At 32.9% G+C, this 17,832-nt stretch overlaps 1 protein-coding gene across 1 annotated transcript; it reads left to right on the top strand.

Moving 5' to 3' along the window:
• The first annotated feature begins 319 nt into the window (after positions 1-319).
• LOC125872652 (zeatin O-glucosyltransferase-like) lies at positions 320-2,463 on the top strand. Its single transcript, XM_049553415.1, has 2 exons — positions 320-408; positions 756-2,463. Exon 2 carries the CDS (start codon positions 845-847, stop codon positions 2,255-2,257), a length of 1,413 nt encoding a protein of 470 aa, XP_049409372.1. The 5' UTR covers positions 320-408; positions 756-844; the 3' UTR covers positions 2,258-2,463.
• The last annotated feature ends 15,369 nt before the right edge of the window (positions 2,464-17,832 follow it).

Genomic DNA, 17,832 nt, shown 5'->3' on the forward strand with positions numbered 1-17,832 from the left:
AAAAAGAGTGATCTGGTTTGACTTGACACGAAGTTTTAGAAAATAAAGAAGAGTTTTGAATCTTGTGATCCTAAATTAAAGTTATGTCAAATGTACTAAATTTTGTGGCTTTAAACATGCCACGTGGAAAATTGAAATTAAATTGTTACCAAAGAAGAAAAGAGGTCATTCTTTTTTAAACAGACAGTCAGTCTTTTTGAAGCGGAGGGAGTAACTAAAAACACCTTTTTCATTTAAAAAAAAAGCTAAATTCTGAAAGTTCTAAAGTAACACACGTGCAAATAATGTGGACTGTCATTCTAGAAAAAGCATAGGTATAGTTGAAGCCAACTGTTACGTTGTAAACTTTAAATACATACTACGGTCATAATACTTCTGCACCACATACTTTTCTTGTGATAAGATGAGGTAGATAAGCAAGGTTCTATAATTCAAATAAGTAATACTATTAGGGGTCGTTTGGTTTGAAAATGAGTTATGATGGGATAAGTAATATTGGGATAAGTTATGTTGGGATTAGTTATGATGGGATAAGTTGTGTTGGGATTATTTTTTATTGAGTGTTTGGTTTGTTGTATTCAAAATAATAAATTTTAAGAACAATTTATTTGTTTACAAAAATGCCCTTCATTAATGTAAAAAGTGATATAACAAAAGGGTTGAAAGAGACATTTTTGTCATTTACCTATTTTATNAAATACATACTACGGTCATAATACTTCTGCACCACATACTTTTCTTGTGATAAGATGGAGGTAGATAAGCAAGGTTCTATAATTCAAATAAGTAATACTATTAGTGATTAAGCTCACAGTTTTAAAGGTTTGAATTTGGTAGCCAAACCATGTGTAGCTATGAGAATTTACCAAACCATGAACTTGATAACCTGAAACGAGATCATGAAGTAGTTATAGTTATGGTTCCATTTCCAGCTCAAGGCCATCTCAATCAACTTCTTCAACTTGCCTGTTTAATCTGCTCATCATATGATCTTCCAGTCTATTATGTTGGCTCATCCACTCATAACCAACAAGTTCGGATTCGAGCAAACGCCTTAAATCCTTCAGACACAGCCAAAATCCACTTCCATGACATTCCAACTCCTGAATTTGCCTCACCTCCACCTATCTTTAATGCCTCAAGCAGATCCCCATCACATCTTCTTCCATTATGGGATGCATCTATGCTTATGCGCGAGCCCATTGCTTCCTTTTTACGCAATATCTCCTCAAAATCGAGACGAGTCATTGTTGTTCATGATCCTTCTATGTCATTTACTGTTCAGGATGTTTCTTCCTTTCCCAATGCTGAATCGTATATATTTAATTGCATTTCAGCTTTCAATTTGTACTGTTTTATGTGCTTATTTAGTGGAATGCCTATCAATATTGGAGAAGAATTACTTAAAAAGCTACCGTCCCTTGAAGGAACGATGACTGATGAACTCAAAAACTTTATAGCTCTTCAGGTTCCATTTATGGATATTAAATCAGGTGATATCCATAATACAAGCAAAGTAATTGAAGGAAAGTTTCTTGATTTGTTGGCACAAGTAGGAAGTAAACAACAATGGGCAATTGGACCAATTCTGCCTACTAAACTCCATCATACCTCAAATAGCAGCAATGTATGTTTGGAGTGGCTGAACAAACAACCTCCGAGATCAGTTCTTTATATAGCATTTGGAACAACAACTACATTTTCCGATAGAGAAATCATGGAGCTCGCGATGGGATTAGAACAGAGCAAACAGAAGTTCATATGGGTGTTAAGAGAAGCTGATAGAGGAGATATCTTTACCGGGGAAGCTAGAAAACTCGAGTTGCCAGAAGGATTTGAGGAAAGAGTAAAAGGAGTCGGGTTAGTGGTGAGAGAATGGGCACCACAACCCGAAATCCTGGCACATTCTTCCACAGGCGGGTTCATGAGTCATTGTGGCTGGAATTCCTGCATAGAGAGTATTTATATGGGGGTACCAATAGCTGCTTGGCCTATGCACGGTGATCAGCCAAGAAATGGTTTCTTAGTGACGGAAATATTGCAAATAGGCATGATTGTGAGGGAGTGGGACAAACACAGGGAGCTAGTAAGTGCATCCACTATTGAGAATATCGTGAGGAAGTTGATGGCATCAGAAGAAGGTGATTCAATTAGGAAAAGAGCAGAAGAATTGAGAGAAACTGTAAGGCGTTCCACAGAGAAAGGGGGTTCTTCTCGAATAGAGTTGGATTCTTTTATCGGGCATATCACAAGATAGACTTGCTTTCACCATAATTTTCAAGTATTTTAATTAAATCTCATTTTCATTTTAAGTTTAGGTTCAGTATCTGAAACTTTTTATGCCTATCAGTGAGATGATTGCTTTGTAATTCTCAGTTGTTTGAATATGCTAAATATATTAAATAGTCCATAAGACAAACTATGTATGTTTTTTGTTATTCTGTATACTGGAGCATTACAAGATCATTTAAGAAATGTCACACACTTATTACATTACATTGGATGATGTTGTTGTTGTTGTTGTTGTTAATGCGGTGAAGACCTTTGGCAAGTAAGTACCAATTGCTCTGGAAGGGGAAATTCCATTGTTCATAACAAATGCTTCCAAGCTTGAGATACTAGTGATATCACACAACTTTCTCACAGGCGCTAGCTGGTCTGGTGTTACTTGCAGTTCCAAAAGGCAAAGGGTTGTGGCCTTGGCTCTTCCTGATTTGCAACTTAAAGGCCCAATTTCCCCGTCTTTGGCCAATTTTTCCTTCCTCCGCGTTCTCAATCTCGAGAACAACTGCTTTCATGGTGGCATCCCTAATGGACTTAGCTTCTTTATTTGTATTCAATAAACTTCCTTCTACTAATTACTGTATTCTTTGGATTTTAGATGCAGAACAGGAAATGAGTTTATTAAAAAAGGACATTATAGAGATGAACATCACTTTGGACTCGCTTTCACAAAACAAGATTTTATGCATTTTTCATGTATGTTAGTTTAGTCCACGGCCTAACCCATCGGTAGCCCCTTAAATTTGACACAAAATTTCACTTAGACACCTTAATTGGGCAGTATTCATATTAGACACCTCATGTAGGGTATCATTGTGTCATTTTAACACATTATGCTTACATGACTTATTGAGTGTAATACACTCATTGACCGCGCGGGAAAAACCTTTTTAGTTGACTTTTTAAATTTTTTCTCTTCTTCTTTCCCATTTTCAGCCACCATTTCTGAAACTTAAACATCCAGCTATGGTGAATCAAAATAGTTACCATAAACAATTGAAAAATGATGGAAATTGTTTTAGAAATTTAGAAATATACCCATTTCAAGATTTACTTAGTAAATTAATTTATGAGATTCCTTCCCAAAAGGATTGAATATTTACATAGAAGTAATTTTTATTTTTATTTTTGTGAATCTGCTAATTAGGGGAAAAAAGAAACAAAAAGATATTTTAAAAAAAACACTAATAAAGGAGCAGTGTGTAGGTTGGCATGTTTCTGATATGTTATTGCAAGTATTTGGAGAAGAAAATCGCCTTGGGGGAGGGGTGGGTGGGTGGGAAGAACGGGGTGTGTGCAGATATTTCTGCAAAATGGGTGGGGGTGGGGGGGGGGAGGGGAGAACGAGGTGTGTGCAGATATTTCTAGAAAATGAGGGGGGGTGGTATTTCTGCAAATGGACTGGGTGTTTGGAGAAGAAGACTGTGGGGGTGGGTGAGGGAATTTTATTGGCTAATTTTTTTAAAAAAATTATTTGGGCAAAAATCCATATGTCATTGATTAATTGATTACTTTTTATTTTTACTCAAAATTTATTGTTTAAGGGGAAAATGCATAAGTACCCCCAGCTTATGCCCAGAATCCATGAGACACACATAAACTTTACTAAGGTCTTATTACCCCCGAACTTATTTTATATATAATTTTCTACCCATTTTCAGCCTACATGACACTATCTTGTGGGCCCAGCGCGTGTTGATAATTTTTTCAACGATAGTGCCACGTAGGCCGAAAAGGGGTAGAAAATTAATTAAAAAATAAGTTCGGGGATAATAGGACTTTAGTAAATGTTAGGTGTGTCTCAGGGATTTTGGGCATAGGCTGGGGGGTACTTATGCATTTTCCTTTGTTTAAGAATTGTTTTTGACACAAATGACAAATGTCATCGTTTAATTTGTCACTTTACACGTCATTCGCGAGTGTAACACACACACTTCATATATTTTTGTTGATTGGAAAAAGAGTGTCAAAATGATATAGCGGTACCTAGGACTAGCAGGGGGACCGGCCGACCCGCGACCGGTCCGAGAACCGGCTCGCCGAACCCGGTCCCGTTAGATTCTCGTGGGTTGGGGGCCTTCGGGATTAGGGGACCGGTACCGATCCGGTTCACCCGTTGGTCCCGGTCGACCCGGCCCGGTCCCAGCCCGAATGAACCAGCCGGTTCGCGGGATCCCCTAACTTTTTTTTTTTTTTTGAATTATATCCGTTGGGCAACGGCTAGTGGGGCCCCCCCCCAACGGATTTATTGACTGTTTTTCCCTTCCCCAACACCCTCTACCACCTCTACTTTTAATAATTTACTTTAAACCCTCAAGTTATGATAAATACACTTTAACCCACTTTTAATATTATAAATACCCCTCTATCCCTTATTATTTCTTACAAAATCATATATTCTCTCATCTGTTTGTTATATCCTCTCAAGTCTCAATCTTAAGTCTCAATCTTTTATTCCATTTAAGTCTCATATTATATCATAATACATATATTTCAATTCTAAGTTTTCATATTATATACGATAATATATATAATTTTCATATTTGCTATCAAATATTGGAGTTCCAAATTACAAGTTACAACAAACTACAAGCTTCAAGAATCGGTTATAACGTCTGCTATTAACGCAGACATTTGGTACATTCGTTTCATAATATTTATTTATTTTTTGTCGTCATTAATTTTTGTGTTGTTATTTTTTTTATATTATACTTTACATATAATTAAATATGAGTTCTAACAAAAAAGATACCGGTAAAGGAAAAGAGAAAGAACCAAGTGCCATTAGTAGATTATTTAATTTTAATAAAAAAAGTAGTACGGAAAAAAATAAGAGTAAATGTGGTGGTACTTCTAGAGTTAGATTTAATACAAATGATTCTACTTAGGTTGATGATACTTCTTATAATATTGATTCAAATGCTCAACTCGATCGTGAGCTTTTACAACAAATTTATGGTGATATTAATCCTTATCTTGATGAAAATTCAGGTGAAGAAGTAGAAGTTGGTTCGGGAGAAGATGAATTAGAAGATACACCTACTAGTCCGGTGACAAATGTTCCAAATGAAACTACAAATTCAATGGAGCAAAATTCTGGACGCCCCACCCCTTATACCTCCTACAAGGGAGAAGGTAAAGTATCAATGCCCTAAAACTTCTGTTGTGTGGCAATTTATGACTTTAGATAAGGAAAATTCTATTGCTATTTGTAATAAATGTAAGCAACCTTTTAAACATAAACAAGGTGGAGGTCAAGGTGGGACGAGGGGCTTAAACAGACATTTGTTATCTTGTGTGCCGATTCAATATAAAGAAGCTAAATCATTAGCCAATAGAAAAAAGGAATTCCAATTAATGATTTTGATATTAATGTTAATGAATCGGCAGGGGCTTCTAACATGGTTCAACGAACATAAGATCCTTCTAACCCCAGTGGTCCACTAACACAACGTAAATATAATAAGGAAAGATATCGTGAAAATTTAGCTAAAATAATTTATTTTTGTGGTTTACCTTATAGTTTTCCTTCACATCCCGGTTTTATTGAATATATTCAACAAACTTATAATCCTAATTATAGAGGTTTTTCAAGAAATACTGTTAAATCTGATGTTTTTGTATATCAAGGTAAACATTGTCAATATCTTCGTTGTATGTTTAGCATATTAGATTGTAGAGTGTCTATAACTTCGGACATGGGTCGTAGTGTTAATGGACGTGATTATTTAACTGTTACAGCACATTGTATTGATCATAACTGGAATTTGCAAAAAAGAATCTTAAGTTATAAAGAATGTGTAGAGAAAAAAACTGGTGCATATTTAGCTTCAAATATTTTGAGTGTTATAGATTATTACATGCTTATAGATAAAGTAATGTCTGTCGCATTAGATAATGCATCTAATAATGTAAACGCTGCTAGTATGTTAAAAACTAGATTATGTCCAATTGATGTTAATTCTTTTCATGTTAGATGTGTTACACATGTATTAAATTTAGTTGTACAAGATGGTATTTCATTATTTGAATGTGGTTGTATGAAAATTGAATATGTTGTTGCCTGGATTTTTTATGCTAATAGAGCTGCTAGAATTAGGGAATTTAATGAGCGTTGTGTACTATGTGATTTGCCACCAAGAAAAATTCCAAGACATATTAAAACAAGGTGGAATTCTTTTTACGAAATGTTTTCAGTTGCTTACGAATATAGAGGACCCATACAAATGGTGTTTAATGCTCATAATGCTGACCCATTAGACAGAATTTGTGAAGAAGATTGGGAAGAAAGTAATGAACTATTAGAATTTTTAAGACTTTTTTATGATGCAACAACCATGTTTTCTGGAATTTATTATCCTACTATTTCATCAGTATTAATAAATATTTGTGCTATTTCAATTCAATTTTCTAAATACAAAAAAATTGAAAAATTTAGAGTTGCAATTGAAGGTATGATTGAAAAATTTTAAAAATATTTTTTTCCTATTCCTCAAATTTTTTTAACTGCTACTTTACTTCATCCTGACTATAAATTACAAGGTGTGCAGGGACTTGTTGACACTTTTTATGATACCTTAGAAATTTCACCGGAAATAAATCCAACTAGTCAACTGTGTAAGTGTAGCATAAAAGTAGAAGCAAAAATTTTGTATGAAAAATATAGAACTACAGGAAATACTCAAGAAGTTGGTCAAACTTCTAATCCTCAGAGTAAAGCTCGAATTTCAAGTTATATGCGAGATTTTCTTGGTCTTAATTCTACTAACCGTGATGATTTTGAAGAATATCTTAATCAATCTTTAGAAACAGTGGAAGACGAAGATGGCAATGAAGATTTATTAGCATGGTGGAGGAGGCGGAGCGTTGCATTTCCAATTTTAAGCAAAATGGTTCGTGATGTTCTAGCTATTCAAGCTTCATCAGTTGCATCAGAGGCTGCTTTTAGTGCGGCAAGGTTTCAACTTGGCGATCATAGACATTCATTGGCGGAAGACAGTTTGGAAATATCAGTTTTATTTAGAGATTGGGTCAACGCCGAAAGGAGAAATGATAATTTGCCAAAGTTAAGTTCCAAACAAGAAGCTTGGATTAATGCGGTACTTGGATCTAGTGATGATGAATTAGAGTCACAAGAGTTTCTAGCAAGTTTGCCAACACCGGAGGATGTTACCGTCGATATGATGCGACAATTAGAATTGAATTTTAAAGGAAAATACAAATATTAGATTACATCAGAGAACTAATTGAAACAGAACCCTTCCTAGAAGGTGGCTGCGTAAATTAGTTACTCATCTAATATTTGTAACAAATATTAGTTTTACATATGAGAACTTATTGAAACAGAACCCTTCCTAGAAGGTGGCTGCGTAGATTAGTTACTCCACTAATATTTGTAAATTGTAACTTCTAAGTTCTAAGTTGCAATTAGATTTTATTGAATAAATTTGAAGGCTTTATTAAGTCTTTTTTATATAACTATTGTCTTGCATTTTAATTTTAATATATTCATACATATTTACATATATACTAATTTGTTTGAAAATAGTTGAACATAATAAAAAGAGAACTAGCTATTACAAAATTTTATAATAAGGAACAAATGTTAAAAAATGGAACTTTAATACATCAACTAACACCTAGATTATTAAAAAAAAAAAAAAAAAGGAAAATTCAAAGTATTGCACATAACGTCCTTTTTTGGGGCCTTTTCTTCAAAATCAAAATTTCAAGTTTAAATTACTTTAAAATATTTAAAAGACAAATTTGAACTTCTCAAATTTGTAATTTCAAAATTGAAAATTGAAAATTGAAGTTTGAAATTTGAAAGTTGAATTTGAAATTTGAAATTTGAAAGTTGAATTTGAAATTTGAAATTTGAAATTTGAAATTTGAAATTTGAAATTTGAAGTTTGAAATTTGAAGTTTGAAATTGAAATTTGAATTTTGAAATTTGAAAACTTAAGCATTATTTATTAGCTAAAAATGTTATTGAAAAAAAATCAAATAAACTAAAAATGTTATTCAATAACATATAATTTCAATACAAATAAATAAGTATATAAAAAATAAAAAATCCCCCGTCCCATCCCGTCCCCCCAAAACCCGTCCCATCCCGTATATATAGTGGGACGGGATGGGACTTATTTTTGTCCCCCCAATCCCGGTCCCGGCCAAATCCCCCCAGAACCGTCCCCCGTCTCGTCCCGTCCCGTCCCTCTTCGTCCCGTCCCCCGTCCCGTCCCTCTTCGTCCCGTCCCCCAGTCCCCGTCCCCTTGCCAGCCTTAGCGGTACCGCACATGAGGTGTCTAAAATAAACATCGTCCAGTTGAGGTGTCTAACTAAAACTTCGTGCCAACTTCAAGGGGCCACCGATGGGTTAGGCCTTAGTCCACTGATTCATGGATAATTAGTCGATTGACTCCATTGGCCCCAAACTTGACCATGCCAGACCCCACACACCTAATGATCAATGCTCGTTGTGTTTTGATTAATGACTTCTCCTTTTTCAATATTTCCGTGTTACGAGATTGGAATTCAAGATTTAAGTGTTTTTGGTGTGTGTTATTCCACTTATTTATGATAATTAGTCGACCAACTTCTTTGGCCCCCAAACTTGGCCAGACCGAGCTTTAATGACGAATATTGCTTGCATTTTAATCAATGTTGTCTCATTTTTCAGCATTTCAGTGTCACGAAATTGAAATTCAAGATTTTAAGCATTTTTAATGTGTATTAGTCCACTCATTTTCGGAAAAATTGATTGATACTCATTGGTTTTTCATCAATGATGTTTCTTTTTTCAGCATTAAGGTGTCACAAAATAGAAATTTAAGATTTTAAGAGTTTTTCGTTTGCTTAGTCCACAAATTTTTAGAAAATTAGTCTGCCGACACTTCTAGCACCACACTTGTCCAGATCGGTCCTCACAATCTTGGTGAGTAGTACTCATTGCATCTTCATTAATGCTCCTCTTTCTTTATCACTTCGGTATCACGAAACAGGAATTCAAAATTTGAAGCATTTTTTTGTGTATTAATCCACTGATTTTTTTAAAAGTAAGTCGGCCAACTTTGTTGGCCCACAAATTTGGTTAGGTCCGGCCTAGTGAGCCGTATCCATTAGATTTTCATTAATGACGTCTCTTTTTTCAGCTTTTCGGCATTATGAAATAGGAATTCAAGATTTTATGCATTTTTATATGATTTAGTCCACTATTTTATCGAAAATTAGTCTACTGATTCCATTAGCCCCCAAAATTGGTCAGGTTGGACCTCACATGATTAATGAGCAATATTCATTGCATTTTCGTAAATGTCATAGCTTTTTAAATGTTTCAGTGTCATAAAATATGAATTCAAGATTATAATTGCTTTTTATGTGTGTTGGTCCTCTGATTTTTCAGAAATTAATCGACTGACTGCTTGTCCCCCAAACTTGGTCTGGTCGAGCCTCAAAAGTCTGGCTACTACTCCCTCTATCCCTAATTACTTGTCCACTTTTGAATTGACACACCTATTAAGAAAACAATGATTGATATAGTGAGTTTACCATTTTATCCCTATTAATTATGAAGTGAATGAATTAAAAACTTGAAGATTTTCAAGAAGTACTACATTTTTCAAAATAATTAATTGAGTGTATAATAGGTAAAAAAAATTTTGTCATTTCTTAATTTGTCAAAATGGACAAGTAATTAGAAACATAGGAAATAATAGTCATTGCATTTTCATTAATGACATCTATTTTTCAGTGTTTTGGTGTCACGAAATAAGAATTTAAGATTTTAAACATTTTCCGTGTGTACTAATCCACTGATTTTTGGTGTATGTTAGTGCATTAATTTTTCAAAAATTAGTTGGCCGACTCTGTTGGTCCCCAAACTTGATGAAGCTAGGGCTCACATGCCTGGCAATCAATACTCATTGCAAAGTCATTAGTTGCATCTTTCTTTTGCAGAGTTTCAATGCCACAAAATAGAAATTCAAGAATTTAAATCTTTTCTTATGTTTTAGTTCATTGATTTTTTCCAATAATCAGTCGATCGACTCTGTTAGCTCACAAACTAGGCCAGGCCAAGTCTCACATGTGAGATGGCCTGTACTCGTTGCATTTTATGTAATACCTTTTTTATCTCCAGTATTTCAGTGTCATGAAATAGGAATTTAAGATTTTAAATGTTTTCAATGTGTGTTATCATTAATTTTCTGAAAATTAGTCATCCTACTCCGTTGCCCTTCAAACTTGGCCAAATCAAACCCCACAAGCCTAAAGACCAGTAGTTATTGCATTTTCATCATTGACGACTCTCTTTTTCCCCAGTATTTTGGCATCCCCAAATATAAATTGAAGTTTTTAAGTATTTGTTTTATGCATGCTCCATCTATTCCTATTTATTTGTCCATTTTTGACATGACACACTTATTGAGAAAATAATAATTGACAGAGCGAGTTTACTATTTTTTCCTTGTTAATTATAAAATTTCAAAATCAATTACACATTAAAGAGGTTCTACCTTTTTTGAAAAACATTAACTCTCTAAATAAATTGAGGGTAGGTTAAGAAGATTGTTTTGACTAATTTCTTTACTGTTTTACATCCTAGAAATTAAAATAAGAAACGTTGCTAGATTTGATGAAGAATATTGAAGGCTTGCATCTCATATATCTCTTATGGAACTCGGTTTGAGACCATATATATTATTGCATTGTAGTCAACTTTTTTATCTCCATTTCAATAGTGATAATAATTTTTGGTTTATATGATTTTGTTATAGTTATCAGCAAGTGTTCTTCCTTTATTCTTGCTGGGAAAATGCGGATTAACACAAAAATAAATATGATCAAAATAATGAAAATAAAATGGGAAAATAATAACACCAAAATTTTTACGTGGAAACCCTTTTAAATAAGGAAAAAATCACGGGCCAAGAGGAGCAACTGATATCACTATAGTAAGGAATTTTACACTGTGTAATCACGAATATAATAATCAAAGTGACTACAACACACTCAAAAGAAATAAAACTCTTTTGATTTCCACCTTACTAAAATATCGCTCACACTCTATTTTGCTTCACAGACTATTTTTCTTGTATAGTCTATGGAATATCTCACTTTGCTCTCAAATATTATTTTTTCTCTCTATCTTGGTGTGTTCTACAAATGATCACAAATGCTCTATTTATAGGAAGAGAAAATCATGCCTATGTCATTAATGACATAGACAAATGTAGCAAATTTCAAAAGAAGGTTGCAAATCTTACCAATTTGCCAACCACCAAATCTTTTATTTTCAACTCTTGCACCAATTTCTTTTTCACCAATTTGTTGTCACTATTCATTTTCAACAATTGCTTGCAGCAATTGAGTAGCAAAAATTGACCAAAAAATATGGGATGGACTCCACAAATCTCCCCCTCCAGTCCCATTTACCAAAAGGAGGTATCACTATTTTCTTTAGAGAGAGCTCATACCCACAAGTTCTTTGCATAACTCGAACTTGTCTTTCGGTATCACCTTAGTCAACATATCCACAGGATTTTCACTTGTGTGAATCTTTTTAATGTGAAGTGATTAACTCTCTACTTGCTCACGAATCCAATGATATCTGACGTCGATATGTTTTGTCCTTGCATGGTACGTGGAGTTCTTGTTCAAGTCTATTGCACTTTGGCTGTCACAATAGACAGTATACTTTATATGATGCAAACCAAGCTCTTGAAGAAATCGCTTTAGCCAAATTATCTCCTTTCCGGCTTCAGTAGCCGCAATATACTCAGCTTTAGTAATAGATAGTGCAACACACTTATGCAATTTCGACTGCCATGATATAACTTCCCTTGAAAAAGCAAATAAATATCCAGTAGTGGATTTTCTGTTATCAAGGTCACCTGCCATATCAACATTTGTATAGCCCTTCAAGATTGGATCTAATGCTCCAAAATACAAGCATTCATATAAGCTTCCTCTAAGATACCTGAGTATCCATTTCACAGCTTCTCAATGCTCTATTCCCGGATTGTCGAAAAATCTGCTGACAACACCAACTGCGTGAGAAATATCAGGCCTAGTGCATTCCATTGCATACATTAGACTTCCGACGACAAAGGAACATGGAACTTTGGTCATGCTCTTTTTTTCCTTCTTAATTGTAGGACACATCTTCTTGCTCAACTTCATATGACCAACAAGAAGCGTACTAACAGGCTTAGCATTCTTCATATTGAAGCACTAGTACACATTCAATGTACTTCTTCTGGAAAAATAAATCATCCTTTCATCTTTGAGACGAGTAATTCTCATGCCCAAAATTTGGGATGTTATCCATACATGGCAAAGTAGGCTTCAAAAGGGCTATAGTGAGTTCTTTAAGTCTTAATGACTATTGTGTGAAGGTTCTCTAAATGAAGCTAATGAAGAATGTTGATTTAAATTTCTAATGTAAATGATGCATGCTATACTTGGATTGTATTATGAGTTACTTTCTTGTCTTGATTATTGTAAATGAATGTGCCTTGTCTATGATGACTTGAAAGGAATACTTAGTGTGAGTAGTAGTATGGGATGTTACTTGCACATTGCACAAGTATGACTTAGAGTTGTCTTGGATGTTGGTCTTAATGTGATGATGTGACTTATGTAGTGTTTATGTCTCTTATATGCTTTATTGTGTAAAGGTGGAAAGGATGAATGGTAAGTTCACTTTTGGTGACCTTAAGGTGGTGCCTTAGTGCGGGTGGTGGTATGTATGGGATGTTATACATACATTGCACAAGGTGTAGCTTGAGTGTTGCTTGAGGTGGAGGCTCAAGATGAAGGTAAAGGTTTATAAGTGATTGTGTTCATATGTGAATATGTGACTTGTACATTGGTTGTGACTTATATTATGCCTCTTGTATCAATATACATGAAGTTTTACTAAAATGGCATACAAGCATGACTCCAAAAAATTGTCCTTTTTAAACATGTTTTTGCATGGTCTTCATACTTAGTACATTTTTGTGTGCTAACCCATATTCTCTTATTTTTACTACAAGTGTAGGTTCCGGCAAGTGATAGCATTCTCTAGTGAAGCTTAGGATTAGAGTTCTCTCAAGACCTCATTTTGGGTATGTCCTCATATGTCGAGGACAAGAACCTTTACATTTCCTTTTGTTCATGTAATAGACATTTAGTAGTCTTTGATTGTAAAGGGCCATGACCCTATCTTGTTATAAGGTTGTCTAAGATGGCCATGTGAGACGTTAGGCTTCCGATTGCTTTTAGATGCTTTTGAAATAATAGATTGTATGGTTTTTGAATAAAAAGTTTTAATTTCGTACTATTTCTATTACCTATGTGATGAATGAATGCTATGAGGCTTGTATAAGACCCATTCGGGGTCAAGTACATCGTGTTACAACTAGGGGGTGCTCTCGACTCGTGACAGTTATCCAGGAGTTGAGTAAAGCTAAGGTAAGTGTTTCTTTCAGATTCTTTTCAAGTTTAAGTTATGTTTAGCATTCCAAATCTCATACTCGTACATTCAATGTACCGATGCCAGTTGGCCTGCATCTTATTATGATGCAGACGCAGGTAATCAGGATCAGCATCCAGTGCCTCGTTGATCCAGTTGAGCACTCAGAATCAGTTGGTGAGCTTCCTAGCTTTCCAGAGGGTCATTTTTATTGCTTTCAGTATGTTAGTTAATTAGGAAGTCGTGGGTCTTGTCCCGACGTCCATCTCAGTTGTTTAGAGGCTTCATAGACAGAGTTAGTGATGTTAGTTCATGAGTCTTTACTTTTCCTTTTCAGATAAGTTGAGACTTGAGTTGCCATTTTGGCCAAGTTGAATGTTGACTTATAATACATTCTAAGTTATATTTTGAGCAGTTCAGTTTACTTGTTTTAAAAGTATTTATCTTGAGTAAAGTCTTCCGCTGAATAAGTAAGCCAGACCAAGGGTTCGCTTAGGGTCAGCAATGATTCTCGAATGCCAACCACGTCCAGTGTGTAGGCTCAGGGCGTGACATTGTAACTATGATAATTTACATATTTCTCAACAAAAAGAAGATGAATATGAATGTAATTTTAAAGAATACAAATAAATGAATCGGTAAGAATTCTTACAATTACAAATTGGTAATGAAAATTTTACAAATGATGTAGACTAACCTAATGTAGAATGAAAGATAAGCACAAATTTGGATGAAAGAAGGAAATATAAATAATATTGTGTGAGTGTCTAGACTCTTCATTACCCCCACTTATCTTACAATTAAAATTAAAGGTTTTAGACTCTTCATTACCACATTTAAGATCTTGCATTAAGTCGAGGTACATGAATATATGATTGTATTAAGTCGAGGTACATGAATATATGATTGCATTAAGATCTTAGTTGATGCATGAATTTAAATATAACTATTACTTAATATTTAATTAAATAAATAGATATTAATATATAATTTATTTTAGGGGTAAGGTAAGGGCAAAATGGTAATCCAACTTTGAGGTTAAGAGCTTCCCACTTATAATATATATATATATATATATATATATATATATATATGATGATGATGATGATTAATTAGGAATTACTAATACAACAATTTTATTACAGATTCAAATTAATTTATTTAATTTATTTTTTATTTTTATATTTAATATTAGAAAGAGAAAATAAAAGGTATGATTTCTTATGACAGTTATCAAGGTGATTATATAACTACAATTTAGGAATTTTAATATTACATTTTGCTTCAAAAGTAATAATACTCGAATTTCCATACCCATTACATACACAAATTGATATTTATGTTGAGTTATTAGCATATTCATTTGGTATTAAAACGGGTATCAAAGAATTTTTTTAATTATGCACTATATGGAATAGATACATAATACTTTTTGAACGTAAACATATATAAGCTGAAACTATATGTATAAAGAATGGATAGATAAATAATATGGTATGAAATAAATATACAAATTGGTTCACTTAATCTTTTTATATTAGTTATACACAAACATGTTTTATATGCAATGCGTATAATGACTATAAAAAATTATGCTTAATAAAGTTTATATTTTATTAATTATTGTACAAATTAATATTTATGGATTGTGATATCCAATTTAGGAGATATACTTTAGATTATATAATGAATGAAATCGGGTTTATAAAGTGATTTCATGTATGGAATATGTATAATGTATGTGAAAGTTGGTATGCAAATAGGTGATCATCTATTTTTATATTTTATTAACTGTTTTAGTGTATGAAATGGGTATACAAATTGGTATCTATGAATTGTGATATTTATTTAATTGATACAATTTGTATACTAATTTCATACACTATGATATCAGTTTGAATTATGTTTTCTATTTCCGTATTGACTCAAGATTGAATAGATTGAATGAACACTAGCATCTTTTATACTAATTTTTTTTTGTTACTTTTTAAGATTTTAAAAAAATTAAAAAATCATGGATGAAAGCGTACAAATTGTATAGAAGACAAATAGGGAAGAGGAAGGAAAAATCGTGTTTGAAAAATCTAAGAAAAAAAAATTGTATGAATATATAAAAGGAGAAAATTGTGTGAGAATATTAAAGGGAGATATTTTAGGAAGAAGATAGATTTATTTTTTAAGAAAAAGATTAGGAACAATTATTTTTCTCGAATTATGGAAGAAGATTAGATTGAGAAAATATTGGAGAGACATATTTTAGGAAGGGGAGATTTTTAACAGATGGAGAAAATTAGGGAATCAATATATTCTGCCAGTTACAAAATATTATATTTATGGAAAGAATATTAGTTAATTAAAGAGAAATACTTAGGAATTTAAAAAAAACGTTTTTCATTTTTATTTTAAAATTTACTTATTAATTTGTTAAATATCGATAAAAATCTAATGTTATATATAGAAAACCAAAAAATCTTGTCCGTATTAGTAATAAAAAATCTTTAATTTGTCATTTAATTGATTTTTCCATAATAAATTCCCAATATTTTTAGATTGGTAAATGACTTGTGTTAGTACAATAATAAATGAGTTGTGTTAGGGTTCGGCACACCTTCGCTATTGTTTGGCACACCTTTGACCTTAGCTTGACAGAGGATGAGTTTGTTAAATTTTGACAGATTAAGGGAACGTTTGACACTATAAAAAAAGTGGAGATACGCCAATATCTATTAAATAACATTTGAAATAAATATCAGAAATAAAAAAATGAGATAAGTGTCAAAAACACACTTAAATTATATCTTTTTTTTTAGTTTCATACCTAAACTGTTGAGAGTGTGAGTTTCATACCTAAACTATCACTTTTCAGTTTGAGAAACACACCTCTCTCTTTTGTACCACTCTCATCATGATGGTATTTATTTATGTTATATTCGTACACTAGTAGAATTTTTTTTCTAAAAATATATGTACGTCCATATCTAACACAAAATGAGAAAAATATAAAAATAAAATAAAAATTAGGAGCGGAGGGTTAAATAGGATGGAGTAGAATTTTTATTTTTTTAAAAATAAAATAATATCAATTATTTTTGGGGGGGTGGGGATGAGTGGGTGGTTTTTTTTTTTGGGAGGGGAGAGGGTGAAGTATGAATTTTTTAAAAATATTTTATAAAAGGATCGGGGGGGAGGGTTACCTGGAGGAGGTGGTGGAGTACTAGTGGGGTAAAAAATAATAATTTATCACCATATATATTCAAATTTTTTTGTATAACTTTTTAAAGTTTGTAAAAACATGTAGTTTTTGAATTTTGTATAATATAATATGTATAATGTAATTTGTATAATATAATTTGTATAATTGTTTAAAGTTCAGATGTTTATGTTTGTATAAATTCGTTATATTGAGTTTTATCATATTTGTATAATTTTGGAATTTGTATTACTCAATTATACTAATACAAGCGAATTATACAAACGTACCCGTGAATTATACAAACGAGATGCCAATTATACAAATTATTGTCTCTCTCGCTCACCTCTCTCCTGCCTCTCCCAATCTATCTCACCTCTCTCCTCCCTCTCACATTCTTGCTTTCCTCTCTCCTCCCCTAACATGTAGCTACGAATCGTAATTAGCAAACTATAACTATAAAGTCTAAATAAATTATTTTGAATGGCAATATACGAAAATTCCCTTTTTTAATTGAATTCCACCTAATTTAAAGATATTTTAACCCTTTCTTGACCAAATATATATGAGTTTTACGCTCCTATTTTCCGTTAAACATGCGCGTGATATTTGACTAAAGTTGTGTGCAAATGACATTTATTGATGTTATTGTTAGTGTCCTCATTTCTTACCTTATTTGAAGTTTATTTTTTTCTAAAAGAAAAGATAAAACATTACCATAAATGTTTTTTATTTTTCATGAAAGGAAAATATAATTTTCTTCCATATTTGGTTTATTATTTCCTTAGAGAAAAAGTTTGGAGATCTATAAATTGAAGATCCATATTCTCTTAGCATAACACAAGAACATCCACAATGTAGTCGTTTAGAGACTTTTGTTTATGGAGAGATTTTCTCTCTA

The sequence above is a fragment of the Solanum stenotomum genome, chromosome 8, assembly GCF_019186545.1.
Source record: "Solanum stenotomum isolate F172 chromosome 8, ASM1918654v1, whole genome shotgun sequence".
NCBI lineage: Eukaryota > Viridiplantae > Streptophyta > Magnoliopsida > Solanales > Solanaceae > Solanum > Solanum stenotomum.

Coding starts and splice junctions, on each gene's coding strand:
- LOC125872652 (XM_049553415.1), top strand. CDS start 845: ATGTGTAGCTATGAGAATTTACCAAACCATGAACTTGATAACCTGAAA.